The sequence below is a fragment of the Protopterus annectens genome, chromosome 13.part0 (assembly GCF_019279795.1).
Source record: "Protopterus annectens isolate FY-2018-M chromosome 13.part0, PAN1.0, whole genome shotgun sequence".
Taxonomy (NCBI): domain Eukaryota; kingdom Metazoa; phylum Chordata; order Ceratodontiformes; family Protopteridae; genus Protopterus; species Protopterus annectens.
In genome coordinates, this window is record NC_056747.1 from 16,048,999 (window position 1) to 16,065,823 (window position 16,825).

The following is a 16,825-nucleotide window of genomic DNA, read 5'->3' on the forward strand; positions in this document are numbered from 1 at the left end:
TAACACTGTCTTCAAAATGAGGTATTACTTCACACAATGTGATGCTCCCTTGCAAAGTTATTTACCAAAATATGAAAAAAATCATAATTTCCATAACCTAAGTCCGCCTATGAGTACAACATACAGGCACCATTCTTTTACCATTTTAGAGCTATAAATAATCTTTTCAAAATGTGGTATTACTTAGCACATTCAGATGCTCCCTTGCAAAGTTATTTACCAAAATATGAAAAAAAAATCATAATTTCTGTAACCTAAGTCCGAAACAAACTTTGATATCTGCACATGTGTCAAACATACAGGCACAATTCTTTTACCATGTTAGAACCAGCAATACTGTCTTCAAAATGAGATATTACTTGGCACATTCAGATGCTCCCTTGCAAAGTTATTTACCAAAATATGAAAAAAAAATCATAATTTCCATAACCTAAGTCCCAAACAAATTTTGATATCTGTACATGTGTGTAACATAGAGGCAAAGTTCTTTTACCATGTTGGAGCTATGAAGACTGTCTTCAAAATGAAGTATTACTAAGCACATTCAGATGCTCCCTTGCAAAGTTATTTACCAAATTATGAAAATCAATTTCCATAACCATAAGTCCAAAACAAACCTGAAGCGAGGGAGACTGAATGGAAAGCAGACCAAGACAACATGTGAAAAGACCAAGACTGAACCAGGAAAGCAGCCCAGTAATACGATGTTCAATTGCATTAGTTCACAAAAAATATGAAGCATTTAACCACAATGGGGACTTTACTGTCTATCAAACAAATTGTAAAAATGACAGAAAGAACATGGTGGGGGTGGTGGCTTGAAATGACTGCACATAAACAAAAACCCAAATCTGGCTTGGCATTCATCAACGTGATAACGACTTCTACTTATGTTAATAACAGTGACAGCTGCTGAGAGTTTTACCTGAAAAGTGGTAGTCAGTGTTGTACTGTAACTGCACTTATTGTTAATGTGATAATTACCTGCATGTCATTGATGCACAGTTCTGCACGCTCAGACATAGGTGATAATTACTGCACCTAACCTGCTGAGTATGCATTCATTATATTACCTGGTGCAGGTGTGACAGACTCATTACCATTTGTTAGGAGAAGACCAGGAGTAATTCAGTAAAAATAGTATAACACTTGCATATTACTGAGCAATTCCTCCTACCTAAATTTTACACAGTAGTGACAGAGCCAGGAATATTGTCCAAAATATATGGTAGCTCTGTGCTGGTACTAGTCTGCAAGTCATAACACCTAAAATCAGCAATAAAATACATCTCACCAAGCCTTTTATCCCACCCAAAACCATTAACCAAGCCTCTTATCCCACCCAAAACCATTAACCAAACCTCTTATCCCACCCAAAACCATTAACCAAGCCTCTTATCCCACCCAAAACCATTAACCAAGCCTCTTATCCCACCCAAAACCATTAATCAAGCCTCTTATCCCACCCAAAACCATTAATCAAGCCTCTTATCCCACCCAAAACCATTAACCAAGCCTCTTATCCCACCCAAACCCATTAACCAAGCCTCTTATCCCACCCAAACCCATTAACCAAGCCTCTTATCCCACCCAAACCCATTAACCAAGCCTCTTATCCCACCCAAACCCATTAACCAAGCCTCTTATCCCACCCAAAACCATTAACCAAGCCTCTTATCCCACCCAAAACCATTAACCAAGCCTCTTATCCCACCCAAAACCATTAACCAAGCCTCTTATCCCACCCAAAACCATTAACCAAGCCTCTTATCCCACCCAAAACCATTAACCAAGCCTCTTATCCCACCCAAAACCATTGCATGAACTTGGGATGAATAGGCTGCAATCAGGTATTTATGATTCTGTGCCACTGCTACAGCTGCATGCAGTTACCTTTGACCAGCACTGTGCTGTTACAATTGTTTTACAGTCACGGTCATCTATCTCTTCAACATTATGTTTGTTTGCTTCCACTTGGTAAGGTTTCAGAAATATTCAACTAAACACATGCCCATGATGCCACACAACCAGAAATCTGAAACCAAACAATTTTTTCGCATGGTCTAACAGTTACTTTTCACAGAAGTATGCACACTGTCAAAGTGCAGGGAGACCATCCACATTTCTAAGAGAATTATCCCAGTGAAAAACATTTCAGTATTATGAAGAAGTTATTGTTTCATTCTTGGTCATGTAATCCTTTGCCAGACTCCAGTGCACTTTTAGAAGTGCCACAATCCTTTTACACATTCCCCAAATACCACCTAGAAGCTCTTCTCAATTTAGCACATTCATCTTTTTTTCCCCAGTGTTTCCTAATACTTACTGTAGAATAACAGGTGTGTTGTACCTTTACGAATTTCCAAGATCTGCGTTTGCATATAAATACCAAGCATGTGTTAGCTTCAATGCCATAATATCAACACTTTAAGGCAAAACCTGTCAGAGGCTGGCACTCTTGCCAACTTCATCCAAAAACGAAGCAGTGATGGTACTCTACTGCCCTTCAGGCTGGAAGCTCATACTTATACACAAATACAAGAGGTAAAAGATCAAAACAGATCATTTCATCCAAAACAGGAAAGAATACTTCTTACTTCAATACTGCCACTTAAAAACATAAGTTGCACCAACAACTGTCTACAATGGCTAACTCACTAAACACTGAGAAAAATGCAAATTAGGTTTATCTATATCCAGTATGTTAGGAGAACGAGGAAAAAAAGTGTTCACAGTACTCAAAAAGTGCATTCAAATAGTCATTCAAGCAAAAAAGAAAATCCCTTGGACAGGCGAACCTGCCAAGCCAGACTGAAGAAAACTGGTCAGAGAGAACTGGATAGACAAATACAGTCAATAAGTGACTTAGGATTCCCATTTGACACCGGCAAAGAAAAGTGAGCACAGGCAGATTTAATTCTAAGGCCGTAAAACACACACCACCTACAAATATTCATACACTTTTGATTTGATTCACAATACCATAGCTATCAAATTCATATTTATATACACAATAAAAATCAAAATAGGGCAACACAAAAATTACTTTTGAAGACCCAAGTTTAAGTATGTATGCTTTCCAAGATACTCTAAAAGAAAACATTTATAAAAAAAATGCTGTACAGAGTATAAATCAATCTTCAGGCTGAATATGTTAAGAGACATGCACCCTACATGTGTCTGCGTTCATCACAGTCACTATCCCAAACCCACACTAAGGTTACGCAGTAAAGCAAATGCTGTAAAACTTTGTGGCCAAGTTATCTCAGACTTGCATCACCTCAAGCATTTCATTTGGTTGGCAGTAACTTTAAACCCATCATTTAACCATGTGCAATTCCACACACAGATCCAAAATGCTAAAACAACCATATCCACCAGCTGTGTTAACTTCTGTCAGTCAAGTCAAGACAGAAAGCACTTATCTCCAATTCTGTACGCCACACCTCACAGAAATAATGTACATCGTATCAGGCAAGTACACCTTACATAAAATGTGTAACGGGGGTTACAAAAGGTCATCCTCTCCAAAACTCAAGGTGACACAACATCAGAGCTACAGTCACATTCAATAGTCAACTCTAAAGACATGCACATGAGCAATTCTGCTATGCAGCATCCATTTACCTCTAACAAAACACGGAGTATGTCAAGACACCCACATGCACTGGCTAAAGCCTGCCGTGATTCTCTTTAGATGAGAACTTAAAACTAGTCCCTTTCCGATGAAAGCGGTCAACTATGTACTTCAAAATATAAACACAGATCAAGTGACTTGCTCAGGTTCAACAGTATAGACACTTAAGTTTCTTGGACTGTCGCCCCGTTACTACACCCACTACAAATACACAACAATCAGTATTCACCTTCTCAAAAAAGAAACTGGTTCATAGGTTCATAGGTTCATACTAGGCTATCTGCCCGAGGGCATTTACAAGCCTAGCCCATAGTTTTGTGGCTTACGCCACCCCTTTAGTATGGGGAACTATACCCATTATTTTGCTGTGCCTCTGTCGAGCAGTGACACTGAGGTAATCCCTGGGGTATATCTGCGATCTCCCATCCATTGGTCAAGATTTCTCTTGAACAAGGCCAGCGAGGTGCTCTGCCTCACATATACCGGGATTTTATTCCACAGCATAGGGAGTCTTTGGGTGATGAATCTATCCCTCCAGCACGTCCTATTAATAGCCGTGTCGAGGTTTAAGTCTCCGCCTTGTGGCTCTGACGGATCTAGATATTTTGAGGTGAAGCATATTCATCAAATCTGGGTTTGACATGGCCTTGTATGTTAGGCAAAGGTCACCTCTGAGCAAGCGGTGTTTACTGAATAGAGCTGGAGTTCTTTCAGTCGGGCAGCATAGGACAGATGTTTGAGACCCTTTATCCTTTTGGTGAAGAACTTTGTGGCCTCTCCAGCTGCTGCAAGTGTCGGGTCAGATACATTACTTAATGGGGCATTGTACTCAATCATTGGTCTGATGAGTGATGAGTATAGGGAGACTATGACCTCCCTTGATCTAGATGAGAATCCCTTCATGATAAGGTGGGCAATGTAGAAGGTCTTCCTAACCACTTTAGCTACATGGGTGTCGAATGACAGACTACTATCAACCTGGGTCCCCAGGTCCCTGATAACTTCTTCTGTGCTCAGTGGATTGCCACCTATTAGGTAGCTAGGGGTAACCTTGTTTTTCCCGAAGGGTATGACTATGCATTTTTTGGCATTTAACTTTAGGCCATGGCTCTGGCACCAGTTATCCGTTTCTGTGAGACCCTTCTGAAGGATATCTGTGTCAGATGTGTTTTCTACTATGGCGCCCAGTTTGCAGTCATCTGCAAACTTTGTCAGCCATAACCCTCCTGTGTTTGCTTGTACTTCGGAAAAGTAGATGCTAAACAAGAGTGGGCCCAGGACTGAGCCCTGTGGTACACCACTTGTGACAGGCTTTGAGTCTGACATGGCGCCAGCAACTCTGACCCTGTGGGTTCTGTCACTCAGCCTGTTTGCAACCCATCTTGTGATGTATGGGTTAACATTTAAGCTGATGAGTTTTTCAATGATACCCGTGTCGGGTATTGTATCGAAGGCCTTCGCCAGATCGAGGTAGGCTGTATGGACTGCCTTTCCCTCATCAATGGCTTTGGTGACTGTTTCGAAAAAGTCAACCAAGTTTAGAAGGCATGATCTGCCTTTGACAAAGCCAAACTGGGATGGATCCAAAGTCTGCAAATTCCCTATGTCTTTATTTATGAGGTCCATTATGATCCTCTCCATGGCTTTGCAGATAAGGCTTGTCAAGCTAAAGGGGCGGTAATTTCCAGGGTCGGTGGAGGCACCGCCTTTGTGAAGTGGGACCACAGTTGCAGTGCGCCACTCCTGCATGCGTATCCAGAGGTAAGACTATGATTAAACAGCTGTCCTAGCTGTGGGTTTAATTCCTCGTTGAGTTCGTGGAGCACACAGCCGGGGACACCATCAGGTCCCATGGATGCTGTGTTTTTGCTTTGGAGAGAGCAGTTCTCACTTGGGTTGGAGATGTTTGGGGGCTGCAATCGCTTGGTATAGATATCTCTCCTTTGGGGAGGGGGAGAAGTTTGCACTGAACCTGTCAGCCAGTATGTTGGCAATGTCTGTAGGATCAGTAATCTTCACATCATTTTGAACTAGTTCTGAGCATATCTGGGAGTTTCCTCCCAGGTTTCTAACATAGCTAAAGAAGGCCTTATGATTGTCTTTTGAGTCTTTAGCTATTTTTCTCTCAAAATTTGCTTTGGATGATTTTATGAGAGCTCTTAGTTTTTTACTTATAGTGATCAAGGGTGTCTTACCTTTTAAGGATTTTGCTCTATGTTGTAGTAGCTTCCTCCTTTTGTTGTAGAGTTTATTTATGGCTGGGGTCCACCAGACTGGACGCTTGCCTTTGGTACAAAGAGTCTTTGTTTTGCTTGGGATTGCCTTATCCATGCAGTCCTGCAGGTGCTGGTAGAAGGCATTTGTAAGTGATTCAGCGGCTTGAGTACTGTTTTCCGCCGCTCGGGGCCTTAAAGGAGACCACACTAGTCTTTAGAAGTGTGAAGTCGGCTTTCGAGAAGTTCTTTACTGTGGTCTTTTTTATTTCAGGTGGGGGTGGGATGAGGACCTCCAGCGAGATTAGTTTGTGATCTGATCTCACCAGTGAGGGGTATACTTCTTGTGTTGAACATTGTGCTCCCATGTTCGTGATGATGAGATCAAGTATGTTTTCTCCTCTTGTGGGGATGGTGACTAGTTGTTCCATGGCATTTGAGTTTATGAATTCCAGGAACTTTTGGGCTAGGGTGTTTGGGCTTGAGTAGTGTTCCCAGTCTATATTAGGGTAATTGAAGTCACCTAGTATGATGGTGTTAGGTGATACATTTATCCCCTCTAGTGTTTTCAGGAAGGCCATGTGAGGTTCCTGAGTTTGTGAGGGTGGCCTGTAACATGCTACAATTTGCAGAGCAGTCTTGCCTATGGTTAATTGCACCTGGATGGTCTCCGATGCATCGTGCGTTGCCGCCAGTCTTGAGGTGTGGGTGTCCTTGATGAATATGGTTGATAAAGCTGACAGCCTACTGCTAAATACACAATCTACGGCACTGCAGTGTGAACAAGACTGGGATCCAAAATACCCCCACCCCAACACCCACATAAAACAAGGCAGCTCCTTCCCCACCACACCCCTAGTGACACCCTTTTAGCACGTCAAGCACTGGGCCAAATTCTGTCAAAACAAGAAGGAAGACACCAAACACCTGAACAATTACCCGCCGCTGAAACGGGACACCAAAGTAACAAGAAATGGGAGGGGGTACCGCGACTCACCCAGTTCCAAGGACCGCACACGGACTCAACCAAGATGGCGCGGTCAGAGGGGGCCACACTTTTGCACATTCACCTCAATCCCAACGGACAACTCGGCAGCAATGCAGCCCCCACAGGACCCTCCCCTAGGCAAATAAAAAAAAAAAAAAAAAAAAAAGACGGCAGGCGGGCCTACTCGGCCTCGACCCTCCTTCCCTGTTTTCACTTTATCCTGTCGTTAGCCGCTTGTCAACCAACCTGTCCTTAGCTCGTCTGTAGCCAGTCCCATGATGACTTTGTTCCTAGTTTGGTCAAACAGAGCATTGCAGCAGGATAATACACAGCAGCAGCCCAGCATGGAGCAGAAAGATAAAACATCAAAAAACGGACTTCAAACGGGGCATTGCAACAGACTAAAATGCCCAGCAAAGACGTGCACTTGCAGAATAAAATATATAACACACACAACAGCCCCAGAACATGCATACTTCCTAGTTTGTTGAAACAGAGCAGCCCAAATAAATACACAGCAGCAGCCCAGCAAAGACTCACGCTCAAACGGACACACATTGCAGCAGAATGTTACACAGCAGCAGCCCAGCATGGAGAAAAAAGATAAAACACCGGACTTCAAAACAGAGCACTGTATGAAGCAAGATAAATACACCAGTGGTCAGTAAAGGGCTATGACTTCGAATATACACACACTCTCAAAAATAAATATGTTTAACCTTCAAACCACAGCTTACCTGAAGGGGAAACCAAAGCAGTTCTTTTGGGCAGTCAAACCAGGAACTCCTTGCAGCAAATGCCAGTGAGCGTGAATGGCTATCTCCGGCGATCCGTGAAAGCACAAATAAAATAGAGGGATCCAGTAGCAGGTAAAGTCTCCAAATATTATCAAAAAGAAATACCTGTTGCTGGACCCTCTATTTGGATAAAACAAAAGAAAATTAGGTTGGTGGTGGAGCTGGTACGCAAGTGGTGGCTCGGATTGCAAGAATCCGATTGGCTGCCAGCACTTGCTTTATCAACAACTTTTTAAGCGGAATTAGAAGTAAAACTTTAATGTAAAAACACACTGAATCATAACTATATAATGTAATTTACATGTTCAGTTATGATTTCAGTGTGTTTTACATTAGTTTTGACTACAGTTTCTCGCACTTCAGGAAGACACTCGGGGGGGGGGGGGGTAACCGCTTGAAATTAGTATCTTCTCATGGCGCACTCGGTGTTAAGTACACAGGCGCCATGAGAAGGTACTCTGGGTTAATGATAGACAAAATACATATGAATAGGCTATGCAAAGCTGGATAGCATAATTTGCTAAACCAAAAAGCTTATGCTTGGATTATTAGGTTAGGTGCTTTATTTAAACCAGGATTGATGAATACATTTTTTCATCTTTCCCTTGTGCTGGATATTTTTTGGATTCAACATTATATTGTTTATCATCTACCATGTCTTTCTGTGGAGCTTTTCTCCCTGGGCCTCTGCTGAAAAAGTACCTGCGTCCAGTCAGAATTTCCTGGTAAATAAAATAATGAATCACAAAAGCCTGCCATTTTCACAGGGGTGTGTAAACTTTTAATATCCACTGTTTAACACATTCATATGTTTTCAATGTCACGTTTATATTATGACAATTTCATTGAACATCTTTGGCAGACCAGGAACTTGTGATTGTGTAAAGGATCGAGGAAACTTTATTCTGTTTTCAGCATGGATGATGCTGTATGTAAATTGTCCAACAATTGCTGTGTTTAATGTTTTTCTTTAGTTAGATGCTTGGAGACAGAGTGACAACAGAAATTAGGAGTAATTTTAGGACAGATAATACTCTGCTTTATTTGGGAAAGGGTGTGTGTGATTCCCCTCTCAGGAACCCTTCAGTTTTCATGTCTGTATTGCTCAGAAGTGTTGTGTGCGCTGCCTTCAGAAATCTGCTTTATCATGCCAGTTCTTAATACCATTAATAGAAACATTTATGAAGCAACATGGAGTTTCAGTGGTTGCTCCAGCATATCTTTCTGGAACAGTTCCAAAATTAAGGTGGCCACATTCATGAAGAAAGAAAATTGTACGACTATTAGTTCTGCAGCGTAAATCTCATATTTATAGTGCTGTCCTAGAGGTATTACTTCGTAAACACAGTAGACTTTGGCTGTGAAATCTCTCACTTTTTTTCCTCAACAGTGATGTAATTATTCTGCAAAATGAATCTGCTGGCATTCCTAATCGAAAGAAATTTGGGAAAATGAAACTGCTTTATTTCCATGAAAATTATCGTCCGGCATACTGGGGGACCTGGAGCAAGAACTCTTGTAAAATCAGTCCTAGGAACCCTTTGAGTAAAGATGAGGTAAGAGCCTTGTTTGTAAAGGTTTTATGGAGCTGATTTTACTGGACAGTCATAGAAGAGAGGAATGAAATCTGTTTCTCAGTGGGTAATGGTGCTGACAATTTTTGGAGATGGTTCATGAGGATTTTGTAGTGCAAGATGCTACTTAAGGGCTGCATTCATGATATTCAAGTGTTTTGGTGTAATGTTTTCATGAAGGGCAGCACATGGCCAAAGTGAAGTGTAGCCTGGCATATGCCAAATACATCATGGTGTGCACTTTTAAACTTTGTTTTTGGAAATATATGGTAAATTGCGGTTGTTTTTCTATTACTTTGTGTTGGACATCAACAGTATTAGGCTTTTCCAGCTGTAGATGTTCTGAAAAAGCTTCAGTTTAACCGAAATGTCCTGCTGTAGTAAAGCTTTTGTACCACTGCTGGTTGGTAGACATACTTGGTATGGCAGGATACTTTCTACACAGACAATAGCGTCATGCATGCACGCACACACTGCTGTTTACACAGTAGTAAGAGTAAAAACATACTGTTCAGGAAAAATGAACTGCAAAAGACTGCAGTACTTCTGCAACATAGACTTGTCCCAGTCATGCAAAAGTGTAAGATCGTAAAGTAAGCTGTGATGTTAAGTTGTCTATCTCGCCTTCATTCTTGCTGGATGGGTTCGGAGCCGACCTCGGCTCCGACTCGGCCACTCTAAAAGCTCGAGAGTTGGTTCCACCGGCTCGAGGCTCCCCTTATATCCCACAATGCTAGGCGAGAGTTACCTCAGATCTCGTTTGCCGCTACAGCTTCGAGGTTGGTTGCTTCTACCGGTTCCTGGTGAGTGTTACCTTTTATACAAAAAGTTACTCTTTTTTTTCCCCTTTTAACTTTAATTCTTCCTAAATTAGTGTAGGATATAGATCTTTATCCCCGACCCTATTTTTTCCCCGTTTTCTTATTAAAAGAACCGTTGGTTCTTCCCTTGGGCCTTTGGCCTTCCCTTCCCTAGGGTGTGTTTGTGCTTAATTATTAGTATTTTACTAAAATTGTTATTATTTTTAGTATTAATAATTTTTTCTGACAGGGTATAACTGTGTGTTTGGGTGTGTGTTAGTGTACACCTGTCAGTTAGGAAAATGTCAAAGGAAGCAAAGGTCTCTGGATTCAAGAAGTGTGATGCGTGCTGTCAGAAAATGTCTCTGACAGACGCTCACACTTCTTGTGTCTATTGTCTGGGGCCTTTGCACCTGCAGGACTCCTGTGCTGTGTGCCATGGCTTCAGCCCCAGGGTCCTGCAGGAGAGAAAAAACAAGTTGATTCTGAGAGGCTTGTTAAAACCAGAGGATTCCCTGTCAGTTTCAACAGGAAGCCCTCTAAGGCATCGAGGTCTTCGGCTCCGGCTTCTGAGCCGAGACCTCAGGTTGTTCAACCTTTGCCTTTATCGGCTCCGGCTGGAGCCGATAAGACTCAGTCCACAGTTTCTGTGGCTTCCTCGGCTCGGCTGGAGCCGAGGTTATCGAGTACCGTGTCGGCTCCGACAAGATCTTCGGAGCCGACAACCAGAAAGAGGTCTAGGTCACCTTCTCTTGGCTCCGTTCATTCGGCTCCAGGATCTCCCCTGCTGTCTGAACAGAGCCAAAGGTCTCATTCCTCTAGGTCATCGAGGCTTTCCGATCATGACCTTCAGAGGGTGGTGAGTCGACTACTTAAGTCCGAGGCACTAGCCCAGATGCTTCAGAGCCCGACTCATCAGTCGGTGCCTGCCCCGCTCCATCAACTCTTTCCTCCTTCGACTCTTTTGAGTTCGGAGCCGGGTCGTGTCGGAACCGAGACTGTGGTTACTGCGGAGCCGAGACAATTGTCTTCGGCTCCGTTTTCTTCCGTGGAGGAATCTCGGCGCCGGACCTCCCTCGTCGGCTCCGGGGGGTGAGTGGCATCGGACCCTTGTCCGACCCCCCCTCTCCCTCTCGGTGCTTCGGCGCTGGTGAGTTCGGCTCCGACATCGCCCTCGGAGCCATCACTGTCGGTGCCGAGGGGGGTCCTTAGCTCCTCGGAGCGGGGACCTCTGGCTCTGCCTGACAGGGGTGCATTCGAGGTCATGCGGAGTGTGTTAGAGCCTGGCTCTACTCCACAGTCGGCTCCGTCAGCCCCTCCCTCTATGCTGCCTCAGGGTAAGTCGACTCACTCCCTCATCCCGGACCGCAGAGAGCCAGCTCCTCAGGAGCCCCCTTTAGGGATTTCATCCTCTTCCGAGGCCTCTCCTGATTTGGCAGAAGAGCCCCCTCGGAAGAGGAAGTGCAAGAGGAAGCACATTGACTCACCTGAGTCTATCACGTCGGACACAGATCTGGATGATTCTGAGGGTTCCCCCCGTTCCCCTTCTGAAGACGTCTCATTTGCAGACATTCTGGAGATCCTTAAACAGAGGGGAAATTGGCCAGCCCTCAACCCTTTGGAGGACGAATCTGTGTATCTTGAGGCGTTTGGCTCTCGTCCTTCCACCTCCTGGGTGTCCCCCCCCCTCGACCCCCTCATGCAGGTGGTTGCTAAGAAGGCATGGACGGCTCCTGATTCAGTGGACCCCACTCCCAGGAGACCCTCCAAATTCATCACAGCTCCATCAGACAAGCAATTTTTATCAAAAGGAGTTTCTGTGGATGCTATGGTGGTAGCTGCCGCCACAAAGAAGGAACTGGCTGATCCTTCAGTGCCTGTCCATCCACCTAACAAGGAATCTAGGTCCATGGATAGGTGCGGAAGCGGATGTTCTCCTCAGCGACATTTACCATGCGTTCGCTGAATTACCTGTGCCATTTCACTCGTCTTCAAAGGGACTTGATCAAGGAAGCGAGTGAAATGTTGAAGGACCCTACAGCTGCGGGTTTCCAAGAGAAAATGAACACGCAGCTTGGCTATCCTTAATTCCATTTCCAACTCCTCCATGCGCCTCCTCTCTTATGCGGCCGAGGGAGCGAGCAGAGCCGCAGGAACAGGGGTAGCCTTACGTAGGCACGCCTGGATGCGGCTATGCAACTTTGCGGAACCTTTCAAGACGTCTTTCACGAACTCCCCTTTTGATGGATCATCTCTTTTTGGTCCTCAAGTGAAAGAAACCCTGACTAGGTGCGAGACTGATGGCAAGACCCTTTCTGCCGTCGGAGTCCGTTTTCGACACCTACTAGGCCTTACCCCAAAGGCCAGAAGGGTGGAAAGATGTGGTTCCGTAAACAATCTCAAGGGACTTCGCCTGACGACAGAGTCGTTTCCTACCAGAGGCAGAGGTGGGAATAACAATGGTAGACGCCGCCCTAGGGGCAGGGGGTCCGCAGAACCAGGGCAATCGGAAGCCTTTCCTGACAAGCCCTTTCAGCATCCCTGAGGTGTTGCCCGACTGCCCATCTTCGGAGGCAGTCGGGGGAAGATTGTCACTGTACCCAGAAGCCTGGCTATCCCTGACTCAAGACAAATGGGTACAGTCCATCATTTCCGAAGGCTATTCTATCCCCTTTCTTCGCTTTTCCAAATCAGTCAAAAATCCCTTCCAGATGTTCCACCGCTCAAAGGGATATAGCAGCTTTGGAAATTTCAAAACTGCTTGCAAAAAGAGCAATTCAGCCAGTGTCAGCAGACCAACAAGGATCCGGAATCTACTCCAGGTTCTTTTTAGTTCCAAAGAAAACAGGGGACTGGAGACCAATTTTGGATCTCAGTATCTTGAACAGATCAGTCAAGAAAACAAGATTTCGGATGGTCACGCTGCAATCCATTCTTCCCCTATTGGGAAAAGGAAACTGGATATGCTCTATAGACCTTCAGGATGCGTACTATCACATAAAAATGAACAGACGCTCCAGAAGATTCCTCCGCTTCAGGCTGGGAACCAGTCATTTTCAATTCAGGGCCCTGCCCTTTGGTCTCACCACTGCCCCCCGGGTGTTTACCAAATGCATGGCAGTGGTAGCTTCTCACCTGAGACGACAAGGATTCCAGGTGTTTCCATATTTGGACGACTGGCTTCTCACAGCTCCCACCAAGCATCTCCTTCTGATGGCCAGAGATTATACTTTTCGCGTTTGTCAAAACTGGGTATTTCAATAAATTGCGAAAAGTCTGTTTTGTCGCCTTGTCGTACTATTACCTACATAGGCGCAAATTTAGATACTATAAACATGTCTGCGACGCTAACGAACCAAAGGATATCAGACATTCACAAATTGGTGTCACTTCTTCTCAACAACAACAGAGCCAAAGCCAGGTTAGTTCTAAAGGTGTTGGGAATCATGGCAGCGCCATACCTCTCCTCCCATTGGCCAGATACCACATGCGGATCCTTCAGTGGATGCTTTTTCTCAATGGTCATACCAGGAACTTCCAATGTCTCACACCATTATGATCACGCAAGCGTGCAAAAGCATCTCATGTGGTGGATGTCTTCCCCAGCTCCTGTCGGGAAGACCATTTGTTCCACCTCCTCCGGTTGCTACTCTGACAACGGATGCCTCCCTGATCGGGTGGGGGCATTATCAGGGCAGGACAGTCCAGGGCACATGGCAACCAAGCGAATGCCACTTGCACATAAATGTTCTGGAGATGAGAGCAGTGCTTTTAGCGTTGCAAGCCCTTCAAGACTCTCTTCCCTTGGGAACGATTGCAATCCAGACAGACAATATGTCTGTAGTGTGGTACATCAACAAACAAGGCGGAACCAGATCATACCCCTGTGTCGAGAAGCACTCAGACTGTGGCAATGGGCGATTTCTTCTCAGCGTTTTCTGATAGCAACGCACATCCCGGAAGTCCAATCACATTGCGGACAAGTTGAGCAGAGCTATACTCATGCCTCACGAGTGGTCTCTGAAAGACTCTGTAGTGAGAGAGATATTTCTCAAGTGGGGTCAGCCTTGCTGCGATCTTTTTGCTACTCCCCAAAACAGCAAGTGCAGAGAATACTTCACTCTATTCCCTTTACCAGGCCAACCCAGCAGAGACGCTCTAGTCCAAGTTTGGCCCCGGGGACTTCTGTATGCATTTCCTCCTTTCCTCTGATCTCTCAAGTAATACAGAAAGCTATCGCTCAGAAGGCCTCATTGATCCTCATTGCTCCTTACTGGCCTCGACAAGTGTGGTTCCCCTTTCTACATCGCTTTTCTCTTGAGCGACCGTGGCATCTGGACCTAGTTCCAGATCTTTTGATCCACCAGTCGGGTCAGTTTCATCGCTCCCTCCCCTCTCTGAACCTCACTGCTTGGTTCCTCCAGTTCCAACCGTAGCCAGGCTTCCTCAGTTATCTCACTCGGTTAGAGATATATTGATAGCTTCCCATAAATCTTCCACTCGAAAGATTTATTTGAGTAAGTGGAATCGCTTCTCATATTGGGCACAAGGAAAGGACATAGATCCTTTCACCGCTTCCATCCAACTAGTCCTTGATTTTCTAGCTGAACTCTTCCATGCAGGTTCATTTCCATCTACTCTTAAGGTTCAATTGGCAGCTATTTCTAATTTTCATGTGGGCATTTCTGAATCTGCCCTAATGTCCCACAAACTTTGCAAAGCCTTTTTGAAAGGAGTTTTTCTTCTCAGACCTCCTATAAGAAATCCTCCTCCTCCTTGGGACCTAAATTTAGTTCTTGCTTCTTTGATTCTTTCCCCTTTCGAACCTGCAGCTTCATGTTCCTTGAAATTATTATCATGGAAAACTCTCTTTCTGGTGGCCATCACATCAGCTAGAAGAATTTCAGAACTTCAAGCACTCAGTTGTCGTTCTCCTTATCTTTTGTTCCATAAGGACAGAGTTTCCTTATGAACTAACCCGTCCTTTTTGCCTAAGGTGGTTTCAACATCAAATCTAAACCAAAGCATTGACCTCACTGTCTTTTTCCCAGAGTATTCAAATAGGTCTGAACAAAAATTACACTGCCTGGATGTTCATCGTCAATTAAGGTACTACTTGGACAGGACGAAACAATTCAGAAAATCTGATCAGCTGTTTGTCTCCTATGCGGAAAGCAGAAAAGGACTTCCAGTTTCAAAGGTATCATTATCCAGATGGCTAACGTCTCTGATTACCCTTGTTTATGAGATTAGACACCAAAAACTGCCTAATAAACCTAAAGCCCATTCCACCAGAGCTTTGGCTACTTCTTTAGCCTTCCAAGACAGACTGCCTATTGACACCATTTGTGCAGCGGCTACTTGGGCTACTCCTCACACTTTTATTTCCCATTATGAGTTGGATTTAGCTTCTAGGCATAGAGCTAATTTTAGTTCCACTGTTCTCAGGAGTCTGTTCCGTTAGGCCACCCAGGACAAGGTGCTAGGGACGCGGTCCCATCCAGCAAGAATGAAGGCGAGATAGACAACTTAACATATAGAAGTTATGTTCTTACCATAACGTTCCATGTTAGTTGTCTTCTTCTCGCCTTCTTCTTGCGTCCCACCCTCCTTCCCCCTGGCCTGGACAGACCTAGAGGAGTTGTGATCGTGACCTCTCTTTCTACCACCTCTTTCTTAGTCATATGCTATTGTGCATATTTCTTATTTCAGGATGTAGGTCACCCTTTTCTTCCTGCTGTTAGAGGTGGATTCTATTTACAGTTATACTGTTATTGATATAAGCTGGGTTAGCTTACAAACGAGATCTGAGGTAACTCTCGCCTAGCATTGTGGGATATAAGGGGAGCCTCGAGCCGGTGGAACCAACTCTCGAGCTTTTAGAGTGGCCGAGTCGGAGCCGAGGTCGGCTCCGAACCCATCCAGCAAGAAGAAGGCGAGAAGAAGACAACTAACATGGAACGTTATGGTAAGAACATAACTTCTATTTCTTTTTATTCGTTCAGCAGTCAGCTGAGAAGTGTGTTAATCCCAAGTGTCAAAGACAAAATACAACTTGCATGCATTTACTTGTATCAAAACATTCCAAGCGTATACTACTTAAAAGGCAAAGAAGCCAGTTTATACAGTTGTGTAAAACTGCTTGTTTACATTTCCCAAACTGCTTGTTTACATTTCCCCATATTCTGTTTTAAGGCTTCTCAAAGCAAGCAACTTCCACTAAAGCACAAGCAATTCCTTTCAGTAAATTAACAGTGACTTATGTGAGCAGTATTTCAGTGGCCCTTTACCCATTGTCAGCGGAGAGAGGAGTATTTTCAACGAACCGGAGCATCAGGAAGTAGCTTGGTTCAAACCCATTTGTGTTCAGCATCAACTCCTCATAGCCCCATTCTGGCCTCGTCTAACTTGGTTCCCATACCTACAGTGTCATCTCATAGCTCCTCTTTGGATCCCATTCCAGATTTGATCTCTCATCCTTCGGGATTGAAAACTCCAAATCTGGACGACCTCAAGCTCTCAGCTTTGTTGATCCAGTTCCGTTAGTGGCTAGGACTCATGGTATCTCGTCCGCAGTTAAATCCATCCTGGTGGCGGCGCATAAGCCTTCTACCAGGAACGGTCTAAAACAGTAAATGGAAATGTTTTTCCATCTGGGCCTGACGTAGGAATTTGGACCCTTTTACGGCTCCCATTCCAGCAGTACTTGAATTTCTGTCTCACATTTTCCATCAAGGGGCCAGTTCTTCTACTGTGAAGGTTCAAATAGCGGCCATTTCCACATCGGGGACAATCTTGGTCCTTTAGCTTCAACTA

At 44.4% G+C, this 16,825-nt stretch overlaps 1 protein-coding gene across 3 annotated transcripts in view; it reads left to right on the forward strand.

Annotated features, from left to right (window-relative positions):
• CHAF1A (chromatin assembly factor 1 subunit A) overlaps positions 1-16,825 on the forward strand; it is a 1,619,257-nt gene that overhangs the window by 1,077,609 nt on the left and 524,823 nt on the right. For all 3 annotated transcript variants that reach the window (XM_044090585.1, XM_044090587.1, XM_044090586.1), the window contains one exon: positions 9,026-9,191. In XM_044090585.1, coding sequence (XP_043946520.1) covers positions 9,026-9,191 — 166 coding nt within the window. The remainder of the gene's footprint in view (positions 1-9,025; positions 9,192-16,825) is intronic.